This window comes from Channa argus, chromosome 22, assembly GCF_033026475.1.
Source record: "Channa argus isolate prfri chromosome 22, Channa argus male v1.0, whole genome shotgun sequence".
In the NCBI taxonomy this organism is placed as follows: Eukaryota; Metazoa; Chordata; class Actinopteri; order Anabantiformes; family Channidae; genus Channa; species Channa argus.
Window position 1 is genome coordinate 13510478 of NC_090218.1, and position 24912 is coordinate 13535389.

General features: G+C 38.5%; 1 protein-coding gene across 2 annotated transcripts; it reads left to right on the top strand.

The window, feature by feature from the left end:
* Positions 1-1252: 1252 nt before the first annotated feature.
* On the top strand, positions 1253-24063 carry camk2a (calcium/calmodulin-dependent protein kinase II alpha). Of its 2 annotated transcripts, XM_067491955.1 has the most exons (18): positions 1253-1653; positions 3164-3258; positions 10970-11029; positions 15852-15906; positions 16399-16464; positions 16701-16773; positions 17133-17235; positions 17458-17541; positions 18050-18144; positions 19077-19199; positions 19289-19372; positions 20165-20207; positions 21688-21728; positions 22319-22367; positions 22466-22541; positions 23249-23343; positions 23468-23696; positions 23841-24063. In XM_067491955.1, exons 1-18 carry the CDS (start codon positions 1592-1594, stop codon positions 23842-23844), a joined length of 1437 nt encoding a protein of 478 aa, XP_067348056.1. In that variant the 5' UTR covers positions 1253-1591; the 3' UTR covers positions 23845-24063. The 2 variants fall into 2 exon arrangements, with proteins under 2 accessions (XP_067348056.1, XP_067348057.1); XM_067491956.1 differs by lacking the exon at positions 17458-17541.
* Positions 24064-24912: the final 849 nt, after the last annotated feature.

Here is a 24912-nt window from a genome sequence, read left to right on the forward strand (position 1 = left end):
GACAATGAGAAAGAAAGCTGCTTGTCCCCACAGAGACAAACAAATCTAAATATAGTCGGAAAGAAGAAGAGGAGAGAGGCCCTTCGGTCTGGTCACAGGTCACAAAGACTGAGAAGACATGACGGCACAAAATAAAATTACAGCTATGCTTAAGGATTTCTTTTTTTTTTTACTGATCAATCAACCATTTAATCATTTAGTCATTAAAAGTAGTTTCTGACTGTCTAAGATGATAATTTAATGCTTGATATTCATGACCAGATAAACTGTTAAAAGCACAAAAATGTTCAAACTGAACCCCCAACAGCCCTTTCCCTTCCCCAGCAGTGCAGTGCTGGTCCCAAGCCCTGTAGAAATTGGGGAGGGTTGTGTAAAAACTGCCAAATCAACATGCGGACAATGATCCACTGTGGCAACCCTGAACTCACAGGATAAGCCGAAAGGACAAAAAATAAATAAATCAAGTATCAGAGCACTGCAAATCAGTTTTCTAAAAGCCAGTCATCTACAGACCATAGGGTCAATGGCTGACTCCTGGTCCCTCCTACATATCAAAGTGTTTGTCACCATTAGCTCTGTAGCTGTGAAGGTTATCGTTAGTTCTGTAGCTAACTTTTGTAGTAAATCTCTGATTGTTACAGTTAGCTCTGTAGCTTTGAATGCTACTATTGCACTTATTACCATTTACCACTCGATAACTAACTTGTAGCTCTGAAAGTTACAATTAGCTCAGTAACTAACTGCCAATAGCTGTGCAGCTCTGAATGTTACTGTTAGCTTTGTAGCTAACTGCTGAAGCTCTGAAAATTACTGTTCGCTTTGTAAAAAGCATCACAACAACAACTGTTACTGTTACATGACAAATCTTTCCAACAGGAGCACAGCATCAAGTGTGTGTTCTCAAAATAAGTGTCGGAAATATAACTACAATTTTTATTCTTGTGTTTGTAGTGCTGCTTACAGTAATACTGCATTTTTTTCCTGACTGTTTTTAATATGACTAACAGTAGTACTGCAGTTTTTGTCCTGGCAGTGTTTGCAATATAACTTTACAGCACAGAAAGGATGCAGTTGCCATAGCGACTCTGTTTGTGTGTGTGTGTGTGTGTGTGTGTGTGTGTGTGTGTGTGTGTGTGTGTGTGTGTGTGTGTGTGTGTGTGTGTGTGTGTGTGTGTGTGTGTGTGTGTGCATGTCCTGGCCTGTGATTGGCTGACAATGGGGAGTGGGGCAGGAGCTAGAGCCACTGAAAGCCTCACTCAGCTTTGCTCCCTCAGATCAGGACAGAGAGACCAAGAGACGCTGCTCTCCTCACTGCTCTCTTCATCATCCCTCCATCTTTTTCTTCCTCCTTCTCCTCCTCCTCCTCCTCCTATCCTCCTCTCCTCCTCCTCCTCTGTCCAGAACCAGATTTCTTTACACCTTTTTGCTTCTTCTTTCTTTCTTCTCCTCCCCTCTCTGTATTCACTGCTCCATCCCTCACAGACAGACAGACGGTTCTAACTCTTGGCCTTCTTCATCTTCAACACCACCATCATCATACTCATAGGAAGACAGACAGGGAGCCCCCTGACCCTCGCCCCGTTGGGTCACCATGGCAACTGTCATCTGCACTCGTTTCACTGAAGAGTATCAGCTGTACGAGGAGCTGGGCAAGTGAGTATCATCATCTTCATCCCCACCATTATCTTTATCATAAAGTACTGTAGTGTATTATTATTATTATTATTATTATTATTATTATTCATGTTCTTTAATTATGAATTACTTCAGTTTATGTTGTTTTACTGTATTTAAATATTAATTAGTTGTATGGTCTTGTATCTAAATCTATTTTAGATTTGTTTTTTTATTTGAATATACTAAATTATAAGTAATTTTATTGTTTTCAGTTTGTGTATAGTTTTTAATATACACTCCTGTTAAATTATTTTACTTATACTTTAGTATTTATATATATTTTTTTATTTAATTATAAATTATTACATTTTCATTACACTTAAATGTATTTTTCAAATTTTAGTTATTCATATACAGTGTGTACAGTTTAGGAATTTACTTTTTCAAATTTATTTTACAGTAATCTTTTGAAATGGTTTGTTTAATTAACAAAAACTATTGATGTTAGATGATGGATTAATAGACAGATAAAAAGATAGATAGATGAGTGTAAGACCTTTCTGACCCCAGCCCACTCACTGCCCACACACGCATACACATAATGCCAGGTCTCTTACATAATGTGATGGTGGGTGGAAGAATCCAGCTTTCATAAGAAACACAGTCTGTAAAAACTGCACATGTACAGTTACACAGTCAGACCAAACAAGGATTTATACCTTATTATCAGTACTATTCAAGTTTTACTATTAACTCTACACACTTCGCAGTGACAATAGTAGCAAAATTATCATTATATATATATATATATATATGTGTGTGTGTGTGTGTGTGTGTGTGTGTATCAATTTATCTATCAATTTATCTATATAGTTTAACATTAAACTGATTAGTTCAGTGACGTTGGTTAAGGTAATATTAGTATACTATGTAGTAATAGTAACTATAGTTAACAGCTGTATTACTAGCAGGATTAGTAGTACCAATAATAGTTTAAATAATATTTGCAGTACAAACAATGATACCAGGGTGTTTTTGTAGCATTTAATTAGTAATGCCTTTTTAACTTGCAGTATTAGTAGTGGCAATTTTAAGTAACACCTCAAAGAGTTGAAGAAAAAAATAGTAGCACTGATATTTGCAAAAAAAGCTAATGTATCATAAATAGTAGCAGTTTCAATACAAACTTCTTACCAATCATTATCATCATTATTACTAATACCAGTCATTTAAAATATTTCTTAAAGTGTAAAAACAACTTGTTAGAACATGAATATGTTACATATGAAAAATATCTCACTAGATTGCCAACTAAAGTGTAAAAACGTAAAACAATGTTTTCTGAGAATGCAAAAATTAAAATATTAAAACTACTTCTTAAGAGTGTTTTATATATATATATATATATATATATATATATATATAGTATAAACATATATAACAAACTTTTGTAACAAGCTTGAAAACTGTCTTTAATTTTATTACACATTTGTTTTATTGTTTATCTGACCAGCTGATTGATTGGTTCCTCTTGGCTTGTTTCCAGGGGAGCATTTTCAGTGGTACGGCGTTGTGTGAAGGTCTTGTCAGGTCAGGAGTATGCCGCCAAGATCATCAACACTAAGAAACTGTCAGCCAGAGGTGAGAATGTCCATCAGTTTGTCATAATGATACACAATCACAGGCAAAATTACAGCTGAACCTGTTCATTATTCACAGTCTGTATCTTTAACAAACATACTCACCTGTTCCAAATCCTCCTGCTCGTATAGGGCTCATTTAAACACCCTCACAATACCAATTATAGTCAACACCTCCCTGTGTACTTCCTGCACACTTACTCACTGTAAAGATTTTTAAAAAAAACTCACACACAACAAGGTTCAGATTCTGCAGAGTTAACAAGCATTCTGCAGAGGAGCAGTAAACTTTAAAATATGAAGTCTCATTTTACCATTTTTGTCCAACATCTGGTGATGCTGGTGTTTAAGGTGTTTCACCTACGTCACTACTGTACAGATTTAACAAATGTTAATCTGCAATAAAATAAACAGTAAAAGCCATGGAGATACTCTAAGGCAGTGGGCCACTGTTCACAAAACATTGTTTCTATACACCTAGACTGTAAAGCAGATGCGCTTTTGTAGGGAATGTAACTGAAACTAGCTTACTTTTTCTATTAACATTTTCTCAGAAATATCTGCACACCACTTGGTTAAGGTCAGAGAAACATTGTGGTTTATTAGAGAAAAACAGTGACACACACATTTAGTAAAAAACATATTTCTCTAAGCTTACATAAAGAGATGTTCTGTGCCTAAATTACAAATCGGACTCTGGAGTGAAACTTTGGTTTGTGGTGTGACAGATCTGTGCTTTGCAGAGCCTTGTGAATTCATGTTCAGAAATGTAATTCCATTCATTTAAAAAATGAGTTGCATGAGAACATAATCAGGTCAGTGGTTATGTTGACTTGTTTCCTACTAATTGTATTTGCAGTTGCATTGTAGTTGGAGACAGGGTTGGACACAGACATTTTAAAAGCTCATCCACTGTCCTTCCCAAAGACTGAAAGAGTTTCTGTGGTTCAAACAGTAACTACACCTTTACATTCAGCTACATACTGTTTTACAGCAGCAGATTTTAAAGATGCAACACAGGAGCATTGGTTAAAGAGGACATGGGGGGTTCAGGGGCCTCTCCTGCTCAGAGTAGCACATAGGCTTTTCATTGCAAAAACACAGACAGTCTGAGTCCCTGAGTGGATACCTGTGGGGTGGGTGAGCAGCAGTACTCAGTTCTGCTACCAGACACTATCTGGGGGGCCATAGCGCTACTGTTTATTCTGTAAATGTTACTGTTGGTAACAGTAACACTAAACATCTTGATCAGCTTTTTATTACACTGTAACCCACATACTTATCAGTATTTAAACATGTAGTAACTGTTTTATAACAAGTAATAACAGTGCAAAAAGGCTGTAAACAATGACATGTATTAATGTTCAGTTTTGTTATAGCTGCTTTGCATTCTGTTAAAGACTAGTCAGTACTTACTGGTTCTCTCAGGTTCAAAAACCAGTTACTGCATTCCAATATACTGGATTAATAAAAGGAGTGGGGGGGTTGTATAACTCCCACACGTTTGAACACGATGATAAAACTGACAGAAACACTGAAGCTGTGGATCGTTTCTGTTGATTTTCTATTTTTTCCAGATCACTATTCTGGTTTTGAGATTTCCTCCGGTTGCTTAGCAACACCGTGTAAAGTTGACAAAGTGTGCACGTGTGTGTGCGCGTGTGTTTGTGGGTGTGTGTGCATCTCATTCAGTTCATTTTGATTCTGCAGAGACAGAATAATCACTGCAGCAAAACCAACAACTTCTCTTATCAACACTATTACATCATAATAAAGATATTTATACAATAACATTTATTTTTATGACATTGAGCTTATAAAACATTCCGTATGACATCATAGTTTATATGAGTGTAAACTCTATTGCATCATTCGTCAGTCTGTATTGTTATATATTATGTCATGTAGCTCTTTTGGTAAGGCAGTCGTCCACAGACCACAGGGTCAGTGGTTCGATCCCCAGTCCTGGCTATATGTCGAAGTATCTTTGGACAAGAGCCTGAACCCCTAACCTCTGAACCCCAGCTGTGCAGTGCTGGTCCAAGCCCGGTAGAAATTGTGGAGAGTTGCGTCAGGAAGGGCATCCGGCGTAAAAACTGTGCCAAATCACGACCCTGAACTCACGGGATAAGCCAAAAGGACAAAAAATAATAATATAAATAATAATAATAAAAATAGTATTCTAAAGTAGTATTACTTGTAGGCACTGCTGTCATTATTATTAGAACATAAATATTTATTATATATGTTCATACATATATTTATTTTTTCATTATGTTTTCAAACTTTGCTTTTATTCTCACTAGAAATCGTACACAGGGACAGTATGAATTTACATAGCTCCTGGGACTTTCTAAAATATATTGTACAATAATAAATGAACAAAGTACTAATATAAAGCTTAAACAGACAGAAGTCAGTATATTGTATGAAAAAGAAGCATATCACAACATGTGAATGTTTGTAGGTGAATGTCCTGTTGAACTGCACAGATCTAGTTTACTCTCTTGAAACGCCGGACACAATGTGAAAAATAAAGGTTGGAGATCTGATGAGAACCAGGAGAAAACAGGACTTTCTTGGGAGATGTAAACTCCTTCACACAATCTAAGTCTATGTGCTTTGATGCCAAATCGCCTCCTCCAGATTTTCAGCTCTAACAAGCCACAAATTACACAATTTATCATCTCCTGATATTATTGCTTGGCCACTGCAGCCTGCAGCTCTGCAGTTATCAGAGATTTTAATTGAACCCACAAACAAGATGTTTTATATCGGAGTATCATCGACCAGAGGGAGAATAGGAGAGCTGATGATGATCAGATAAGGTTTCCTGTGGTTTCTCAGAACAAATTAGCCTGTTTGAATGTTGTGCTGCCATTCAATGGGTGCTATCATTTGTCATTAGTCCAAAAATTAAACATAATTAGTCCAATAATTAAGCGTGATAAGCTGCCAACTGCATACATAAGTTGGCCCGTCAATATTGTCCTCTTCTGAAAAACTTCGGGATGTTGCAGCTTTAGTAATGTTGAGAGCATCAAAAATGGATAATGTAGCTGACGATGAATAAAGACTAAGTCTGCACAGGGAGGAGGTCCTCTCTGGTTGATTGCAAAGAAAAAACATTTTGGTGTCATAGCATAACATACTGTTATGTGTGGTTGAAGGACACATGAGCTAAGTTGTGGCATTTTTGTTTATTCCTTGAACACTGAAAAATCATATTGTGTTATTTAATGTATAATGTTTAGCATGACACTTCACACATGGGTCAAGGGACTGATGGAAAAATTGGGTGTTGTTCTTGCACATTTTTGAGCTGACTTAATTAAAGTTCTTGTTCATTGTGTTTGTTTGTGTTTAACATGTTAATTATTTCACCGTCCCAGAATCAGTTCAATTCAGACATGTTTGCGCATTTACTGAAGTGATTTAATTTAGTTTAACTACTTTACTGATACCTTTGGGGGATGTTCAAGGACAGACAAATAGAATAGAATAGAAGCATTATTGCACATTTACATGTTGCATTAAAATTCAATCTCTGCATTTAACCCAACCCCCTGAGGACAGCAGTGGGCAGCCATAGGCAACACCTGGGGAGCTAGCACGGAGTGTCTTGCTCACAAAGACTTGATGCATGGGCAGGGATTTAATCCTGCAGACTTCTGTATCCCACCCTGATGCTCGACCCACTGATCCACCAGGCCACTAAGATTTGTAGCCTCACCAGTTGTGTAGCTGCCATTTCTGGTGCTGTATTGACTTCGAGTTAACTGTTTTATTCAAGGAGACATTAACAATCGATTTTCTGGTCAACAGCCTGAGCCACAGTCAGTCCTGTACGTCTTTTACCGTCTCTTTGAGAGAAGCAGGGAGTCTGTCTGAGAACCCCATGATAATTGTCTGTGAAGCTCTGCTGCTCACTCTCACAACCCTTAACTACTTGTAACTGCTTAACCTCATATATGTCCCATGTCCCTTGCATTGATCCTAGTAAAATGTGATTCGGGTAGCTACTAGTAGCTCAAGAGCGACGTGATGAAGACTAACCTTATGGTTCTCGGTGGTCGTCTGATTGTTCTCAGCTCACTTATGAAAACAGAGTCCCCCTGATTTAAAAAAAGCTTCTATATCTTTTCCTACCATGAGCCAGGCTTTATTTAACAGCTACTGGGGAAAGCAGAATTCCTGATAATGTTGGTGGTGTTTTGTAATTAGGAGACTCTCAAAGAACCACTACGATGTGCAGTGGGATGGATCACATACTGGGTGTTCGAGCTAGAACCAGACATGCGAGCTATGTACTTGTACCTAACTCTAGAGTATTACATAAAAAGCTTTTTTTTTTTTTATTAAAAAGAGATTAAAGAAAGAGAGATTAAAAAAGAGAAATAAAAAAAGATAAAAGCAACACCGTGCAAAGAAAAGTGTGAAACTACAACTGAAATAGGTGTGGAGTTCGACTGACTTAGCAGTTTAGTTTTATGTTTTTTGTTATTGTAAAATCAGAGCTTGACCACCTTTCTTCAGATCCAGCCCAGTCTCTCCAGTCTTTCAGGAGTCTCCCTATGGTAGTCCAGTATCAGTTCTCAGTATCTCACCCAGTGATGTACTGTCCCAGCTGTGGACAGATGTTTGATCATTGCATCAGTCCTCGTCTGCGCTGCTCGTCCAAAAAGATGTGAGAACCCTCAAGTCAGTTTATTTATATAAAGTCCAGATGTTGTGTGTTTAACAGACAGATGAAATCAGGAGTTTCTTTGAAAATAAAGGCCAATAAAGTTATAGCCAGTGATAAAACATGCGTATAAAAACAGAGCTGAGAGAATACCCACAGCAATTATGAATCTTTAAAGTCTAAAGAAAAGAAAGACTGTTCCTCAGTTTATGGCCAAAAACAGAAAAAGCTCCATTACCTTTTGATAAATGTTCTGTAAACCCAGCACGTCGGCCTCCGTCTGTGTGGATGTTTGGTTTTTAGTCCTGAAGCCAATGTGACGTTTGTTTGCCGTTTGTTCTTGGAAGAGAAAAATCACAGAAAGAAGCAGAACATCTCTGCTGCAGCTCTGATTCATTTCTGTCACTTTTCTTTCATTCAGGGGAATCCTGAGATTTGAGCACTGATATTTTCTCTGTTTGATATTCAGAGTTTGATGCGTTGTTCAGCTCTGATATGAAGGCGTTTTTATTCCCAGTCTTTGTTTTGAGCCTCAGAGCTGCTGCTCAGTTGGAAATCTTCCTCAGCAAATTCTCTGTTGGCTGCCGGACCCTTGTCTCTGCTGCTCATTCAGCTGAAAGTGAGTGATGGCTGGTGTCAGATCAGTCTCTGCAGATTCTGCTGCTCTGCTGGAGACAAACACAGAGGTTGAACTGATTTGAGGATCAGAAAGACTTTGTGGTTTTAGATCCTTAGTCAGAACATAATAAAGAGGAAACGGAACACAGAGTCAAGCTCCAATAACAGTGTGAACTTTTTCTGCTCTATTCTGTTCTTCTGTTCCTTCAAGTGTTTGAACTCAGCTCTATCATACTCTCTCACTGTACTTCTCATGAAAGGCTTGTTTCAGCCTGATGAATACCACCTGTTTATGAGATTTCACCATTAAAAAAAAAGATTCAACACATTATTATGAATAGTTGCTGCATGTAATAACCAACATATAATAATGCCTGGTAATATGTGCCAAGGTTGAGAGAACATGAAAATAATAAATTAATGAACCCTCAGAAAAATTGGAAGAATTATTAGAATCTCATACTTAATGCTAAATAATACATTCAGCCTTCCTGTCACAACAGGATTAATGCTCCATTTTGTTGTCACGTTGGTTTTTATTAAAGGTACCAGAATGTACCAGGTACCTCCTTTATGCCAGCATAAGAATAGTGATATTGCCATATATCAGTCCCACCTTGGTTCTATGTAAAAGTGGGCTGATGGCTTCATGGTTTGGGGACAAAGAGATGAGATCTTTTATTTGTGTTTATCTTCAAATTACAGTTATGTTGATTTTGTGCAATAAGGCATAGACTGGACAGAGAACCATTATGATTTGCAAGCATTTGGTCAGAGGCATGAGAAGGTCAGCTGCTTTCTGGCTCAACCTGAGCCCAACCTTAACCAGTTCCCTCTTCCTACTCCCAAGTCGCTGGTCATATACACAAACACATTGATCACATAAAGCAATTCTTTCACTGAAATCAGTATCAAGTTTTACTTGAGGAAGAAATGGTAAATGGCAGCTTATATAGCGCTTTTACCCAAAGCACTTGACAATGTTGCTTGTCATTCACCCAGTCACATACACTCACACACCGATGGCAGTGGCTGCCATGCAAGCTGCTCACCTGACCAACTGGAAGCAACTTGGGGTTTAGTGTCTTGCCTAAGCAGACTTCAACGCATAGCCAGGACGGACTGGCAATGAAAACACTGACCCTGTGGTTTGACTACCTTACCAACTGAGCTACAGCCTCCCAAGAACTTTCTCAAGATTTAAATATGTTGTAAATTTGCAAAACTAGCTCACAAATACTCATTCTCCAGTTCATCCTCCATTATTGATTTAAAAGTGCTGTACTATGTATTTCTGATGCATGGGTTATACGTCAAGTTACTGGGATCTACTTTTCCTCTACTTTGTTTGGTTTAGTATGAATGAAAAAAGTATCATAATGAAGGGTCACTTTAACAGAAATATACCAGAATATCTCTCAAACATGCTCCTGGTTATTTTTTCTTTTATTTACGTAACATTTATTTATGTGCTGTCACACACTGGATTAAGGTAAATGACATGGCCAACACTGTATTTGAATGGTTGTTGTGTTTTGTCCAGCTCAATGAGACTGAAGATGTAAGCAGTTGGATGTAAAATTGGTTTGCTCATGTAGCATTTATCCAAAGCGCTTTACAATTCACCCATTCACACACTAAAGACAGTCCCTGCAAGGTGCTCACATGGAGCAGCAGGAAATTTCGACAGGAGAAACCAACTACCACCAACTGCTCTACCAGCTGAGCTACAGTAGCCTGTGTGACAACAGACATGTTAAATCAGATCTTTCTATCCACCTAAACATCCGTTATGTCTAACTGCTATCCTGTGTAGGGTCAAGGGGGCTGGAGCCTATCCCAGCTGTTATAGGTTGAGAAGTGGGGTCTAACCTGGACAGGTCTCCAGTCTGTCTCAGGGCCAACACAGACAATTTATAGTCACCAATCAAACCAACATGTATGTCTTTGGATTGTGGGAGAAAACCGGAGGAAACCCACACAAACACAGGGAGGACATGCAAACTTCATGCAGAAAGGCTGCAACTGGCAGGTGGATTCAAACCTTCTAGCTGTGAGCAACAGTGCTAACCACTCCACCACTGTGCTGCTCTCTTGTATGAGTGTAACTGTAAATGAAATATAGAGTACATATACTGTAGTAAATAATGCAGATTGATATCTCGACTTGTAGATGCTTTTCTTGTCTGTGTTACCAATGAATGTTTCAAATTTATCCCATCAGGATGCAGCATTTACACCTGCCATGGCTCTGATTGGCTGATACATGACAAACAATGACACCTCAGAACTGTCTGTGTCAATACTTACTCAATACCTAATCAGTAATCACTAACTCCAATCAGTAACTGATCGGTAATCAATACCTCTGATCAATAATTAATACCTCTGACTGTTTTCGTGTTGACAGATCACCAGAAGTTGGATCGTGAAGCTCGAATCTGTCGTTTGCTGAAACATCCTAACATCGGTCAGTATTTCTACATCTACAGTGTTGCTCTTAATACTGGTACTGTTACAACTGCTAGTACTCCTGTTTCTCCTACTTCTAGTAATACTACTAATACTTATACTAATATTAAAGCTTCTTATTCTGCCCCTTCTACTACAACTTTCCCCTTCAACTACTGCAACTACAACATCTACTACTGCTGCTACATCTACGCTTCTATTACTATGTTTCTACTATTGCTTGAAAAACTACCTCTACTACTACTGCTACAACCACTATTCTATCTACCACTCTTACCATTACTGACAAAACTCAATTTACTACTTTTACTACTGCTGCCTTTAATGATATTACTGATATTTAATATTAGTCCTACAAAAAACTACTGCTACTATTTTTTTAAAGCTACTACCTCTTCTTCAACTACACCTGCATCTTCTATTAATGCTTCTACTACTGCCACTACTACAACTGCTAGCAGTGTTAATACAGATACCACTCTTTGTTACTGCAACCCCTCTAGTTATTACTGCTAAAACAGTGTACTATTACAGATTCAATTGAAACCAATCTCACAGTGTACTTCTACGATCAGTACTCTGTCTCAGACCATCAGTTTACATCTCCTATTACTAGGACTATAACTTATACTGTAAATGAGACCTACCTAAAAATTGATGATGATGATGATAACCATGCTAATAATGATGATAATGAAGTTATTACTAAGGGTAACCAGAGTGTAATGCTTAATTAATTAGGGGAAGTTATCACCACAGTGATGACAGATGAGGTGCCAGGGCTTCATCCTATACTGGTCTCTCATCAGTACAAATCCTACACAGTACACACACTGTAGTAATATAGACTTTCAATGTGGTAAAACAACAAAAAATGCCTAGTAAAAAAAAAGAAATAAAAAGGAATACAAACAAAACATTGTTATGCTACAATAATATAGACGCTAAAATGATAAACAATTCATAATCATAATTAGTGTTCTACATTTATGTATTAATAATCTGTACCTGAAGAAACTAAAGTTATTAAGTTAATGTAGAAGTATAAAGTCTAAGTATAAATTAACTTAATAATTGTACTCAAGTACAGTAAATGTACTTATTTATCTTCTATGACTGACTTCTTTGTATTTGTTTGTGGTCTTTTCTGTGTCTTTGTAGTCAATTTCCTTTTCTTTTTAGTCATGTTCTGTCTCTTTGTAATCACTGTCTTTGTAGGCATGTAGTGTCTGTTTGTAGTGATCTTCCCTGTATCTCTTTGTAGTCATTTATTGTCTCTTTGTAGTTACTTATTCTTTCTTTGTAGTAATGTTTTAATAATCTTCTGTTTCTCTGTGGTCATATTTTAGCCATCTTCTTCTGGCAAAAATGATCTCTTGGTAGTAATTTTTCTTTGTGGTCTATTTATGTTTCTCTGTAGTCGTTTTCCTTGTCTTTGTTGTTATGCTCCATCCATAATTTTTCTTTGTAGCCTTTTGTGTTTCTTTGTAGTCATTTTGTCTCTTTAAATTAGGTTGAATGACTTGTAAACACAAAACAGTCTCTTCCCGCTGAGGCTTCGACCCAGGGGCCAGTAAAGTCAGGGGTTCCCTGGTGCCTGTTAAGCTCATTTTGTAATCCATCTATGATCATAGATCTAGGAAAGCTTTTTCTGACTGTTTTTTTTTTTGCTCTTTCCTGTCAGTGTCAAAAACAACTTCTTTCTAAATCAGCAGGAAAACCCCTGAAACATATTCAGACTGACACAGTCTGAAAACCTGTAATCAAACCAAACATTTTATTAAACAAACTGAACCAGATCCAGTCGGACATTCAAATATGGGCTCACATGAACCCCAGTGACCAATCAGCAAACTGCAGCTGAGCCAGGTGTCCAGTCAGAGCACTGTGTGGGAGGGTGATGCTCCAGAGATACTGAACAGTGTTACGTAACTGTGTGTCTGTGTTGCTAGGAAACAGTGTCTTTAGGTGAAGGCATGAAACCCCTCTCTCCTCCTACACACACGCACACTCGTACCTGTGTGAAAGCACTCAGAAAGAAATAATCAGGTTTTTCTCTCGAAGCACTCCTACACAGCACAGCAGTGGGATTTGATTTGTGTGTGGGTTGCAGCTTCTCTTTCCTCTGGTATACTGTACGTTCTATTATACAATATATGCAGAGAGCAGAGAGAGAGAAGCAGCCACCTTCAGTCAAACTCATCAGCCACAATTCACGCAAACATCAAGGATTCACATAAAACAGCAGAGGAGAAAAGCAGCTGTCAAGACGCAGAAGCATGTTCATAGTTCTGCAGCCTGGACTTTGCTGCATCAGTATCAGTTTCTCAGGAAAATAAAATGCAGAAGTACAAGATGATCTATAACATAAGAACGAAGATAAACACCTTAAGGTTTGCATACTCACAAACCAATTAATAGCGCCAACAGTTAGAGGAAACATAAAAATGTCAAAGAGGATAAATATTTAGAATCTATATTTAGAAAAAAAATCTAACTAATAACAGGCTGTCTTATTCTAAATTACATTTATCGATTCTAAAGGCAATGGTCTGTGAAGTGGAAGTGGTGGAATGTAACAATACTTTATTACTGTGCTAAAGTAAATTTTTTACGTATCTGTACTTTACTTAAGTAAATTTAATCATGGTCTCCTGGACACACAGTATATCCGCCTTCCATCTCTGCATCATGTCAACCAACTCTCTAGCCTTCCCTGTCCCTACTGTCAGTCCTACACTCTTAGCTTTCCTCTTCTCTCTCTGCCTACGGACAAACCTTCCTCCCCTCCTTCTTGTCTTCCACTACATCTAACCGCAAATATTTATTCTTTTACTTTACTACATTTCTAATCAAAGTTGCGTTGCACGTTACAATCACGTTATTTTACACTTGCACGCAGCTAAAGCGGAAACCATTGGACTAATGGTTTATTCCCAGACATAAAGCTATTAAATTAATTGTTAAATGTGCCCTCAAATGGGTTAATTCAAAGTCAATCAAACAATATAACGACCACCGTTTTCTTAACTGAACTTGGTGTTGCCTCCCTCTCCATCTTTGTGTGATCTGCTCAGAAAGGGATAGATGTAAAGCAACGCTATGTGAGTTCTTTGAGTTACTGCGCTGAGAGCTGGGACAGAGCTGCTCCCGGCTGAATCACACATTCACATGACATTGACTGAAGCGTTTTTGTTTTGTTTTTTTTGTTGACGGAAGCCGCTACATGCGCTAGTGTGCACTGTCATTACGCACAACCATCCACTGTGTTTACTTGGACTAAACCAAGTGCAAATAAAATATTGCTAAGAAACTCGCATACATTTACTATATTTTTTCCTTGTTAACGTATTTCTATGGCTCTATTTTCAGTGCATTCTGAGCTTATTTCCAGCTCTCATGGCTGTGTTACAACATTAGTAGTTTAGAAATAAAACTGAAAAAGCATCAGATTATAGCTAAAACAGCTTCAACCTTTATCCCAGAAAATGGTACTCAATGGGAACTGGAGTAGTTTGAGAGAGCATTTCTCATCCAAAACGCTTTATCATTTCTGAACAACTGACTCAGAAAGGCAGGCCTACAATCTCTTTGGAGTCATTAAGTCATTGTCCTTCTAATGGTTACCTCAAAAGTTGGGAGGATGCAGAATGCAATGATTTGCAAATACACATTGACATTGTGATGTTTACCATTGTGTAGCATCCCCTCTTCTTTTACCATCTGTCTGTAAACATCTGGGAAGTGAGGAGACCAGTTGCTGGAGTTTTACGAGAGAAATGCTATCCCATTCTTGTCTGATGCAAGATTTTAGCGGCTTAACAGTCCTGGGCCTTTGTTACCAGATTTTATGTTTTATGATGTTTTTTATTGGTGAAAGGTCTGGACTGCAGGCACGCCAGTTCAGCACCCGGACTCTTCTCCTGCGATGCTGTGCTGTTGTGATTAATGCATTATGTGGTTTAGCAATGTTTTGCAGAAATATGCAAGGCCTTCCCTGAAAGAGACATTGTCTGGATGGGAGTTTATGTTGCTCTAAAACCTCTATGTACTTTTCATTGATGGAGTCTTTACAGATGTGTAAGTTGCCCACACCATAGGGACTAATGTTCCTGAGCCATGCAGCGATGTACAGTAGAGAATCATGCCCGGCTTTTAATGCAGTGCCGCCTGAGAGCTTAAAGATCTCGTGATACCAGTTTTGACCTTTGGCCTTGTCGCTTGTGGAGAGATTCCTCCTGATTCTCTGAATATGTGTTGGTGCCATCAAATTCAAAATGAGCTAATATTTTCACTGAAACGGCAAAATATCTCAGTATCAACATCTGATTCGTTGTTTATGTTCTATTGTGAATGAATTATGGGTTTATTAGATTTGAAAATCATTGCATTCTTTTTTACTTATGTTTTACATATCTTTTTTGGAATTGTGGTTGTAGATTACAAATTTATATTTCAACTCTAGATTCAGTGGTGGCGGATGTGTACGTTCAACTGATGTCTCTGTGCTTCAATTCGGTGGGAAAGTCACCCAGATCGTACCTTGCGGTTATATGAGCTGTGCTGTTACAAACTGAATTCTTTATTATTTGATTTTAATCTCATACAGATTGTGTTGTACTTCCAGATAAGGTTTGACATATATAGCTGAATATAAGTCGCTGTAGCATCTGTAGTGCTGAAGCTGCTATATTTACTGTTCATATGTGAGTCATCTGAGTCTGGCCCAACAGAAACACAGACAGAAATTACCTGGAGTGGCCATCTTGGCTGAACTAGCTTTGGATAAAGAGCTAACCTGTTAATATTTCTTTCTTCAGTTCGACTACATGACAGCATCTCAGAAGAGGCACATCATTACCTCATCTTTGACCTGTAAGTCCTGTTTAATGACACTATCCAACTTATGGGGTTGTATCTTGTCACATGTGTTGTTACGTCATGTTATGTTGTGGCTGCTTGTTATGTTATGTTTTATTTTGTTCAATGTTGTGTTATGCATACATTATCTAATGTTGTGACATTCTCAGTGTCTTATTACAATGTTGGGATACATTGTTTTGTTACAAGTTGTCAAATTGTTACATTGCATGGTTGTTTCATTGTGTTACATTACAGTATGTTAAGAAACCTTGCATTACATTCTGCTGTTATGTTTACGTTTATGTTACATTACTTATTTTGATTATACGACACTATATTTTGTTATTTTAGCTATTGTGTGTAATCTTACTGTTGTGTTTTGTATATGCTGTATTTTGCTTTTATTCTTATTACTTCTTTTTTTTTTGCGAAATCCTTTTGTACAAAGCAAAGTTAATGTATCTGTTCTCCAATGTTTTCTTATCATCACTGTCTCTCTTTCAGGGTAACAGGTGGAGAGTTGTTTGAAGATATTGTAGCCAGAGAATATTACAGTGAAGCTGACGCCAGGTAGGAAACTCATCAATTTCTTTTTCCATCTTCTTACTTCTTCCTTCATCTTCCATCATCCTTTCATTTCTTGTTGTTTTCCTCGCCTCCTTTTCTTCTTCATCACTGATTAGAGAGACACTGACGCTGTAACAGTTTTAAGTTTTGTTTTTAAGTCTGCTTATCTTTATATCTGAAACACACAATGCTGGTTGATGTTTCCACATGACCTCTGACTTCTGTCTCTTTTTAAACAGCCACTGTATTCAGCAGATTTTGGAGGCAGTCCTACACTGTCACCAGATGGGGGTAGTCCATCGAGACCTGAAGGTAACATTTATATTTTGTTCAGTTTGTTTCTTAAATAAATAGTCAGTGATAATTTTCGTTATGTGCATACAGTTTGTCAGTCCACCATTATGCTCTGACCACCCTGCACTGTTTGTGGCCCTCAGCTCCAAACCTATTAGTTCTTATTGCATTACCTGGATCTAAGTTTTAGCTGAGTTGAGGACACCCATGTCTGAATACTGAAGCTGAAGACAAATTATTTCCTTTCTGAAGTTGATTATAGATGACCAGCAAGGACTGAAACAACACAGTTCTTTAAGGCCCTGTTAGCATTGGTTGCATTCCTCGTGTAAACCAGTGGCAGAGTTAGCATGTTAGCATGTGTCCTGTGTCTCCAGCCAGAGAACTTGCTGCTGGCCTCAAAGTCTAAAGGAGCAGCAGTGAAACTAGCCGACTTTGGCCTGGCCATCGAAGTGGAGGGAGACCAGCAGGCCTGGTTCGGTAAGGCTACACACTGAAACTGATTATACTCTTCATACTCATATACTAGTGCTACTGCAGTATTACTACTGCTACTGGTAGCAGTATAAATACATCAAGTAGTGTTTTACTTTAACTTTTATGACAAATTCTGGTGATTATTATTATTTGCAAACTTTTGTTGCAGTTGAACATACATGCTGTGTTTGTGTGTCTGTATCTGTGTGTACATTTATTTTACAGGCTTTGCAGGGACTCCTGGTTATTTGTCTCCAGAAGTCCTGAGGAAGGACCCATATGGAAAGGCAGTCGACCTCTGGGCCTGTGGTCAGACTCTTCTGTCTCTGCTTTTTGTTCACTATAATGTCTCTTCTGTCTTCTCCACTGTCTTAGCTGTGTCTGGTGTCTACCGTCTCTACTGTCTACTCTGCTACATCTAGTTCTTCTGTTCTCTCTACTGCCTCCACCATCTCTTTCTATTGTTTCTACTGTTTTTATTGTCTACTTTAGTGTCTCTAAACAGAAAACATTCAATTCAGGAATGGATTGCAATTGTCACATGACCTTCAAAAAAGTTAAAAAAATACATTCTTGCTACATGTCTTTGTACAATGTCTCCTCTGCTATCTCAGTTGTCTTCTTTTCTTTAGTTATTGTCTGCTGTAGTGTCTCTACTGTTTCTAGTGCCTCTTCCACTGTCTTTACTCCCCCTGTTGTGTTCTTCATCCTCTCTACTGTCCAATCTACTTCTGTCCTATTTTCCTTGTTTCCTGTGTTTTCTTGTCCTCTGTCCTTGTTTCCTTTCCTCTAAGATGTTTTTTTTTGTCTTCCTCAGGTGTGATTCTCTACATCTTATTGGTCGGTTATCCTCCATTCTGGGATGAAGATCAACATCGTCTTTACCAGCAGATCAAAGCTGGAGCATATGACGTAGGTCACAACTCCTGACTTTGACTCCTTGTTCCCTCTTTCATCTTCTTTCATTTTAAGAATGCATTTCCTTGCCTTTACCCATGACTGCCCTTTTTATATCCTTTATATTTTTAGTTGTCACTCACTCCCATCTTCTACCCCCGCTTTGGCTCCTCCTTGCCTTCTTTCCGTGTCTTTGTTCATTGTCCTTACCTCAGCCTCCTGTTCTACTTCTTTGCCTCCTTTCGTATCTCCTTCCCTTCTCTCTTTTGCCTCTTGTTCCTTTCACTTACCTTTGTGCATTTTTATTATTTCGTGGTCTTCTCTCCATTTCGCCTCCCCTTGTTTCCTTTATTTATTGTATTGTGTCTTTCTATATCTCCATACTTCCTTTTGTATATTTCTCCTCCTGCTGTTCTTTCTCTTTATATCTCCACCTTTCTTTCTTTTACTTTGCTTCTTTTCTATTTATCTTTCTCATTTCCCTGTGCAATTCCATCTCCTTGTCTCATCTCCTTCTTTCCTTGCCTTCTTGCCTTAACTGTCTCTCCTTTCCTGCCTCCTCTCTTTGTGTCCCCATCTCCTTCTCTCTGTCCCTCACTACCTTTCTCTAATTTTGTTCATACATATACTTCCGGCGCCGCTACAAGTGGTAGCCTTTGTGTGCCTTGCTTTTTTTGTTATGCCTTACCGCCTTAAGTTGTGGATACTAGTGGAAGTTGTAAATTTCTTGTCGGGATGAATAAAGTATCTATCTATGTAGTCTCTCGTTTCCTCGCTTGCTTTCTTTGTCTCCTCTGTACCCAGTACAATTATAAATATCTGACTCTATAGTTCTTGATTGAAGAAATTAGCACATGCAAGTGCTTTTTATGCTTAATTGTAATAAAAATCCCTCTTTATAAAATAAAAGTATCTGTTCTTTCTCTCCTTGTGTCTTTGTATCCTAGTTTCCTTCCCCAGAGTGGGACACAGTAACTCCTGAAGCCAAAGATCTCATTAATAAGATGCTGACCATAAACCCAGCCAAACGGATCACAGCTGCTGAGGCACTCAAACACCCATGGATCTCTGTGAGACATGTTCACACACACACACACACACCCTTTAAAACACAGATTGTTGTTGTGATGATGATGATAATGTGTACTCTTCCTCTTAGCATCGCTCCACGGTGGCATCCTGTATGCACAGACAGGAAACCGTCGAGTGTCTGAAGAAGTTCAACGCCCGGAGGAAACTCAAGGTACGCGGAGGTCAGATGGGTGGTGTTTGGGAAGAGTCTCACCTGTTTTCTGCTGTAAAATCAGTCTCTGAAAGATTTTGTTTGGTCCTGTCACTAAAATCTTTAGAAAGAAACTAAGCAGAGCAGAGAGGAGGAGATAAAACCATTTTACTGTGGTCATGTTAATTAGCTTTACAAGCAGCGGTGAGTGAACGCTTGACAACGCACTCATGAGGGTAAAGCTCTTTAAAACACTCAGAGACCAACTTTAAAAATGTTAGTTATCTTAGTAGATATCTTAGTCTTTATCCCTGAAGCCCCTCCAGAATAAACTTCCATAAATTCATTTAGAAACTAGAGAAAACACAGACAGAACGGTGCTAAATCAGTGGCTTTAATGTTTGGCATCAGAGAGAAAACACTGGCATTAAACCCTTAAAAATTGAAAAGTTGGCATTGTAACAAAAGTACTGAAAAAAAGTTTTTAAAATAATTGGCACTGAAAAATAAACCACCAGTTTAAAAAAATCCAAGCTTTAAATAAAAACACATTTGCTCATTTTTCCATAATGCACTTCCAGCCTTATTGTCTGTTTTATTTTTATTTTAAGTATTTTTTATTTTATTCCTTATTTCCTGCTTCCTTATGTCTTCCTTTCTTCATTCCTTCCCTTATTCCTTCTTTTCTGCTTCTCATGCTTTCTTCCTCTTTCCTACCTATGTTACTGCCTTTCTTTCCTCCACCTTTCCTTTCTTGATTTCTTTCTTCTTTCCTTTCTTCTTACCTTCCTTTCTTTTCTCTCTTTCCTTCAGGGAGCCATTCTGACCACCATGTTGGCCACCAGAAATTTCTCTGGTAAGTCCTTTCTCTCAGGGTTAAAGGTCAGACGTCATGCGTTTTGTCAGATTCACACCTCTGCAGTCCTCACTTCCTATTGGCTATCAGAGAGCCACATGACATGTTGTGTATTCTGTGGTTTTGTCCTTTCACCTCCAGGTTCATGTTACAGTAGTTGTGGGTAGAACACAGAGGATCGACCAATCCGCTACCAGCTTATAGTCAATTAACAGGTTAACACTGAGTGAGTGTGTGCAGCTGCTGTAGAGACTCAAACCTGATGCCACACATCTATAGATAGCAGGGAAACCACCGACACTCTGACACACGGAGCTGCTAAAGCTCAAAACACATTGATTTTACTGCAGTCAGTCGGAAACAGCCATAATGATCTCTGATCTATTTACAATTATATGAGTATCTCACACACACACACATGATTAATTAAACAGACAGCAAACCACAATATAAAAATATTAAATACAAAAGTTAAATTTAGAAGTACACATCTAAAAGTGTTAGAAACAGGAAACTAAATCTGTCCAAATCATGGACTGAATATGCAATGAAAGGACATGTTTCTGGACACCGATCCATGAAGGGCCCTCAGCATTAGTTGGCACTACTGTGGAACCAGATGGGACTATATTCAACGGGCCTACAAGGCAAATTGTAACCCCACGGCCCCCTGAGACACAAAACCACCAAACAAGTCTTTCAGATGAGAGCTGTGAAAGCAAAAAGCTAATGCATGTAGCCACCACCGAAGAGAAAAAAAGGTTTTCCATTACTTTTTTATGGGTTTTGAGCCTCTTTTTGTTGCTTTTTCATCTGTTACTGATTGTTTTCATTCTCTTTCTTGTGGTGCTGGTTGTCTTTATATTGGTATGTGATATCTGTGCTGGTTTTACTCTTTGTGGTGGTTTTGTGTTTACTTTGGGTCACATTCGGGATCAGCTCGACATAGCTGAAGAGCATAAATAATGAAGAGCTTTTTGATGCATCTGTCGGTGTGAACAGTCAGGAATGTGAGCTGAGTTTCTGCTCCCCAGCTATCTCAAGTTGAACCTAAATTTGGCGTCGACTCTCTCTGACTGACCCACGTCACGTTGGGAACTCCCTCCATCTGTCTGTCTCTTCAGCTCCTGTCTATTTGCTCATACTGTTGCTGTACAAAGGAAGCCAGTGTGGATCACTCAGGATGCACTGCGGGGTTTCTCTTTTCTGAATGTTTTGATTGTATTTTCTTTCTGTTTTCTATTTGCTTAACTGTTAAACTATTCCCTGGAACCTTTTAATTTTTGTAATTTTTCTTTATTTCAAAGTGTTTTTCATGTCACATTCCTGCTCTGTCTTTGCACTGGGGTCTCTGGTTTTGTGCAGAAGGGCACACAGGCAGTGCTTGTCGGCAGGATGCCATCTCTCCTCTTTTCTGCCTTTGTTCCTTTCTTTCTGACTCTGTTGCTTCTTGCTCTCTTTGTTTGTATCCCTCGTTCAGGAGGAAAGAGTGGCAGCAACAAGAAGGCAGACGGAGTCAAGGTAACATTATTGTTATTATTGCACTGGTTGTTAAGGTTCAGGTGTACCTGTCCCTGCAGTCTCAGATCTGGTTTCACAGTTAAAGTTGAAGATACATGACAGTATCATCAGGAACTGCAGTAATGTACTGCTGCTGCTGAGATTATTAGATATTACTATCCTCACTGGTCATACACTGAATTGAAACTGTCAACATTTCAAATAAACGCAGCATATGTGAGTTGGCCATGATGCACATATGAACACACTGAATTGTTTTAGCAGCTTTACACAGATTTTTGAGCTGTATATTGACTGATAAATGCTGTACATTGCTGTCCATTCTTTGAACACATGCTTAACTGTAGAGCTCGGTATTAAGTGAGCTAGCTCTTCCTTCATTTATCAAGTGTTTTTTTTTTTTTTTTTTTATCATATTGTATCACTAAGATCTCAAAGTTTTTCTTTTCTACAAGACATTAGTCAAGCCAGTGGGTAAAATAATTATTTAATCTTCAATACTCTGACCTGCTTGAGATAAAAATTATTAAACTCTTATCAATAATCAACAGCATGAAGTATCATCATTATTATTGTTGCTGTTGTTGTAGGAATCATCTGAGAGCACAAACACCACCATAGAAGATGAAGATACCAGAGGTGAAAACATACTCTCTACTGCAGCATTCTTCAATGACTGACATGCATTTAAAAACAGTGATACAGTGATGATACTAACTTGTCTATCTGTCTATTAGTGAGGAAACAGGACATCATCAAAGTCACTGAGCAGCTCATTGAGGCCATCAGTAATGGAGACTTTGAGAGCTACACGTATGTCTCATACCCATATATAAAGCACTCTTTTATTTTTTTGACTCTTAATATGAAAGTCTGCCCTCAGGGGAACAATACAAAAATAAGGGACTAAAACTAGAATTTCTATTGTGAAAATCTCCCCCCAGTAATTATGACAAGACCCTTATAATGAAATTCTTCTCTAAACTCCCACTGTGAAAGTCTCTCCTCAGTCTGACAGTAGAATTACGCTTACTTGTAAAAGTCTACCTTCTGTATGGTAATAGAAGATGGCAACTGGTCTTCTAATATAGTCACACACTCACACGCCTATAATGCCGGTTGCCATACAAGGTGCTCGACTGACCCACTGGGAAAAACATGGTGGTCAGTGTCTTGCCCAAGAACATTTCGATGTGTTTTGTCACGATTTGGCAGTTGCAGTTAAACCTAGAAGTGTTAGGGACCATAATAAAGCTCTTATTCTGAACGTGTCACCACAGTGATCTTTATAGAACTTTAATTGTAAAATTCTCCCCTTGGCAATTTAAAATGACTCTTACGTGCAAAGTCTGGGCTGGCTGTGTTTGTAGAAAAAACCTTAGCAGCAACTGCTGGATGTTAGAGGAACTGCAATGGATTCACACACCCTTCTGACTATCTTCTTAATTAACCTTAAAAACATACTCTCATATCCTCTCACTAAAATCTGTCGGTTCTGTTTGTAAATTTTATTCCCTCAGTAAAATGTGTGACCCAGCTGTGACAGCGTTCGAGCCCGAGGCGTTGGGGAATCTAGTCGAAGGCCTTGACTTCCACCGCTTTTATTTTGAAAACTGTGAGCAGAACTAATCATAGTTTCATTATGGTTTGATTGTAAACCAAATTAAATAGTTGTTCTTTGTTGTATTTACAACCTGCTCCCATCCCAGCCATCTCACCTGCCTTCTCTCTGTCCTCAGTGTGGTCTAAGAACAGTAAACCAGTCCACACAACCATCTTGAACCCTCACATCCACCTGGTCGGAGATGAAGCTGCCTGCATTGCCTACATAAGAGTTACACAGTACATCGATTCCAACGGGACGCCTCGCACTGCCCAATCAGAGGAAACCAGGGTGTGGCACCGCCGCGACGGGAAATGGCAGATTGTCCACTTCCACCGCTCAGGTGCTGCGTCAACGCTCAGCAAGTAAGGTCAAAGGTCTACTTTAGTGGTGTGTTCAAAGGGCATACGTTAAAACTGGATTTAAGGACTAAATAACAAGAGACGTGTCAATAATAACTACAATCAGGGTTTTATATTAAAAATGTTCTTTTATCTTTCTTTCTACAGCTAACTGCCAGAGTGGGCGGGTTTTTGAAGGGGGCACCGTTGCCTTGACAACAGATTGATTGACAGCAGCCCAGGCGCCTGACACCAAACATTTGGGAATTTGTTGAAAAAGTTTAACAAAAACAAAATGCAGAAAGAGGAGAATAGGAGAGCAGGGCTACAAATATTTACTCCAACTAATCCAGTAGTGATCTGCATAATCAATAAACTAATCAGCCAATCAGCTTCCTCTTTTCAGCTTATTTGGACTACTCCCCCCTGTAATTAACCAGTGATCCGTAATGATGAAGTACATCTGCAAAATGCAGGTTGTTATAATGTGTAAAAACCTCATATCTCCAGCTTTGACTTAATTTTCGGATTTAAGGGCTCATAGCTTCTTTAAAACTAATACAACAATCTCCTAAAATTCCCCTATATAGAACACAACATCTTAATCTAAATTAAAAAATGAAGCATGGGCAACACGAAACCTAATATTACTTGATGATAATTAAGTTGTGATAACATTATTGAGTTTAAATCATTATTAGTAACCATAGCAGCTCATGGTCTCTGCAAAGATATTTAAGACAGAGTAAATTAATACTGTAAATGTAATATTTAATATTATACAAGCAGTGCAGGAAAACCTGCAAACAAGTTGATGAGGTTTGGACATACAACACTCGTCTCTCTTCTTCCATCGGGAGAGCGCCAGAAACTTCCACTGCTCTCCAACCTATGATCTTCCATGAACGACTACACCTCCACTCAGATCAGCCACCCACCTTCAACCCTAAACCCCCTGAGCCCCCACATCAGGTGTCCTTACGAGGAGGACCTTAATGAGGTATCTTACCAAGCTGTCCGTCTGCTGCCTGCGCTCCTCTCTGGGCTTCATTAGCAGAAGAAACTTTTATCTGTTGGGCTGAGTTACGTAATGTTCTAGATTTTAGAAGCAGCTCATTGCCGGGGAGAGAAAGAATATAGGGAGGAAAATATGGAAGGAAGGGACAACATATAAGAAAAGCACAATGACGTAGAATGAACAAATCACACTCCCTGATTTTGTTTAACCTCTTAAGTAAAA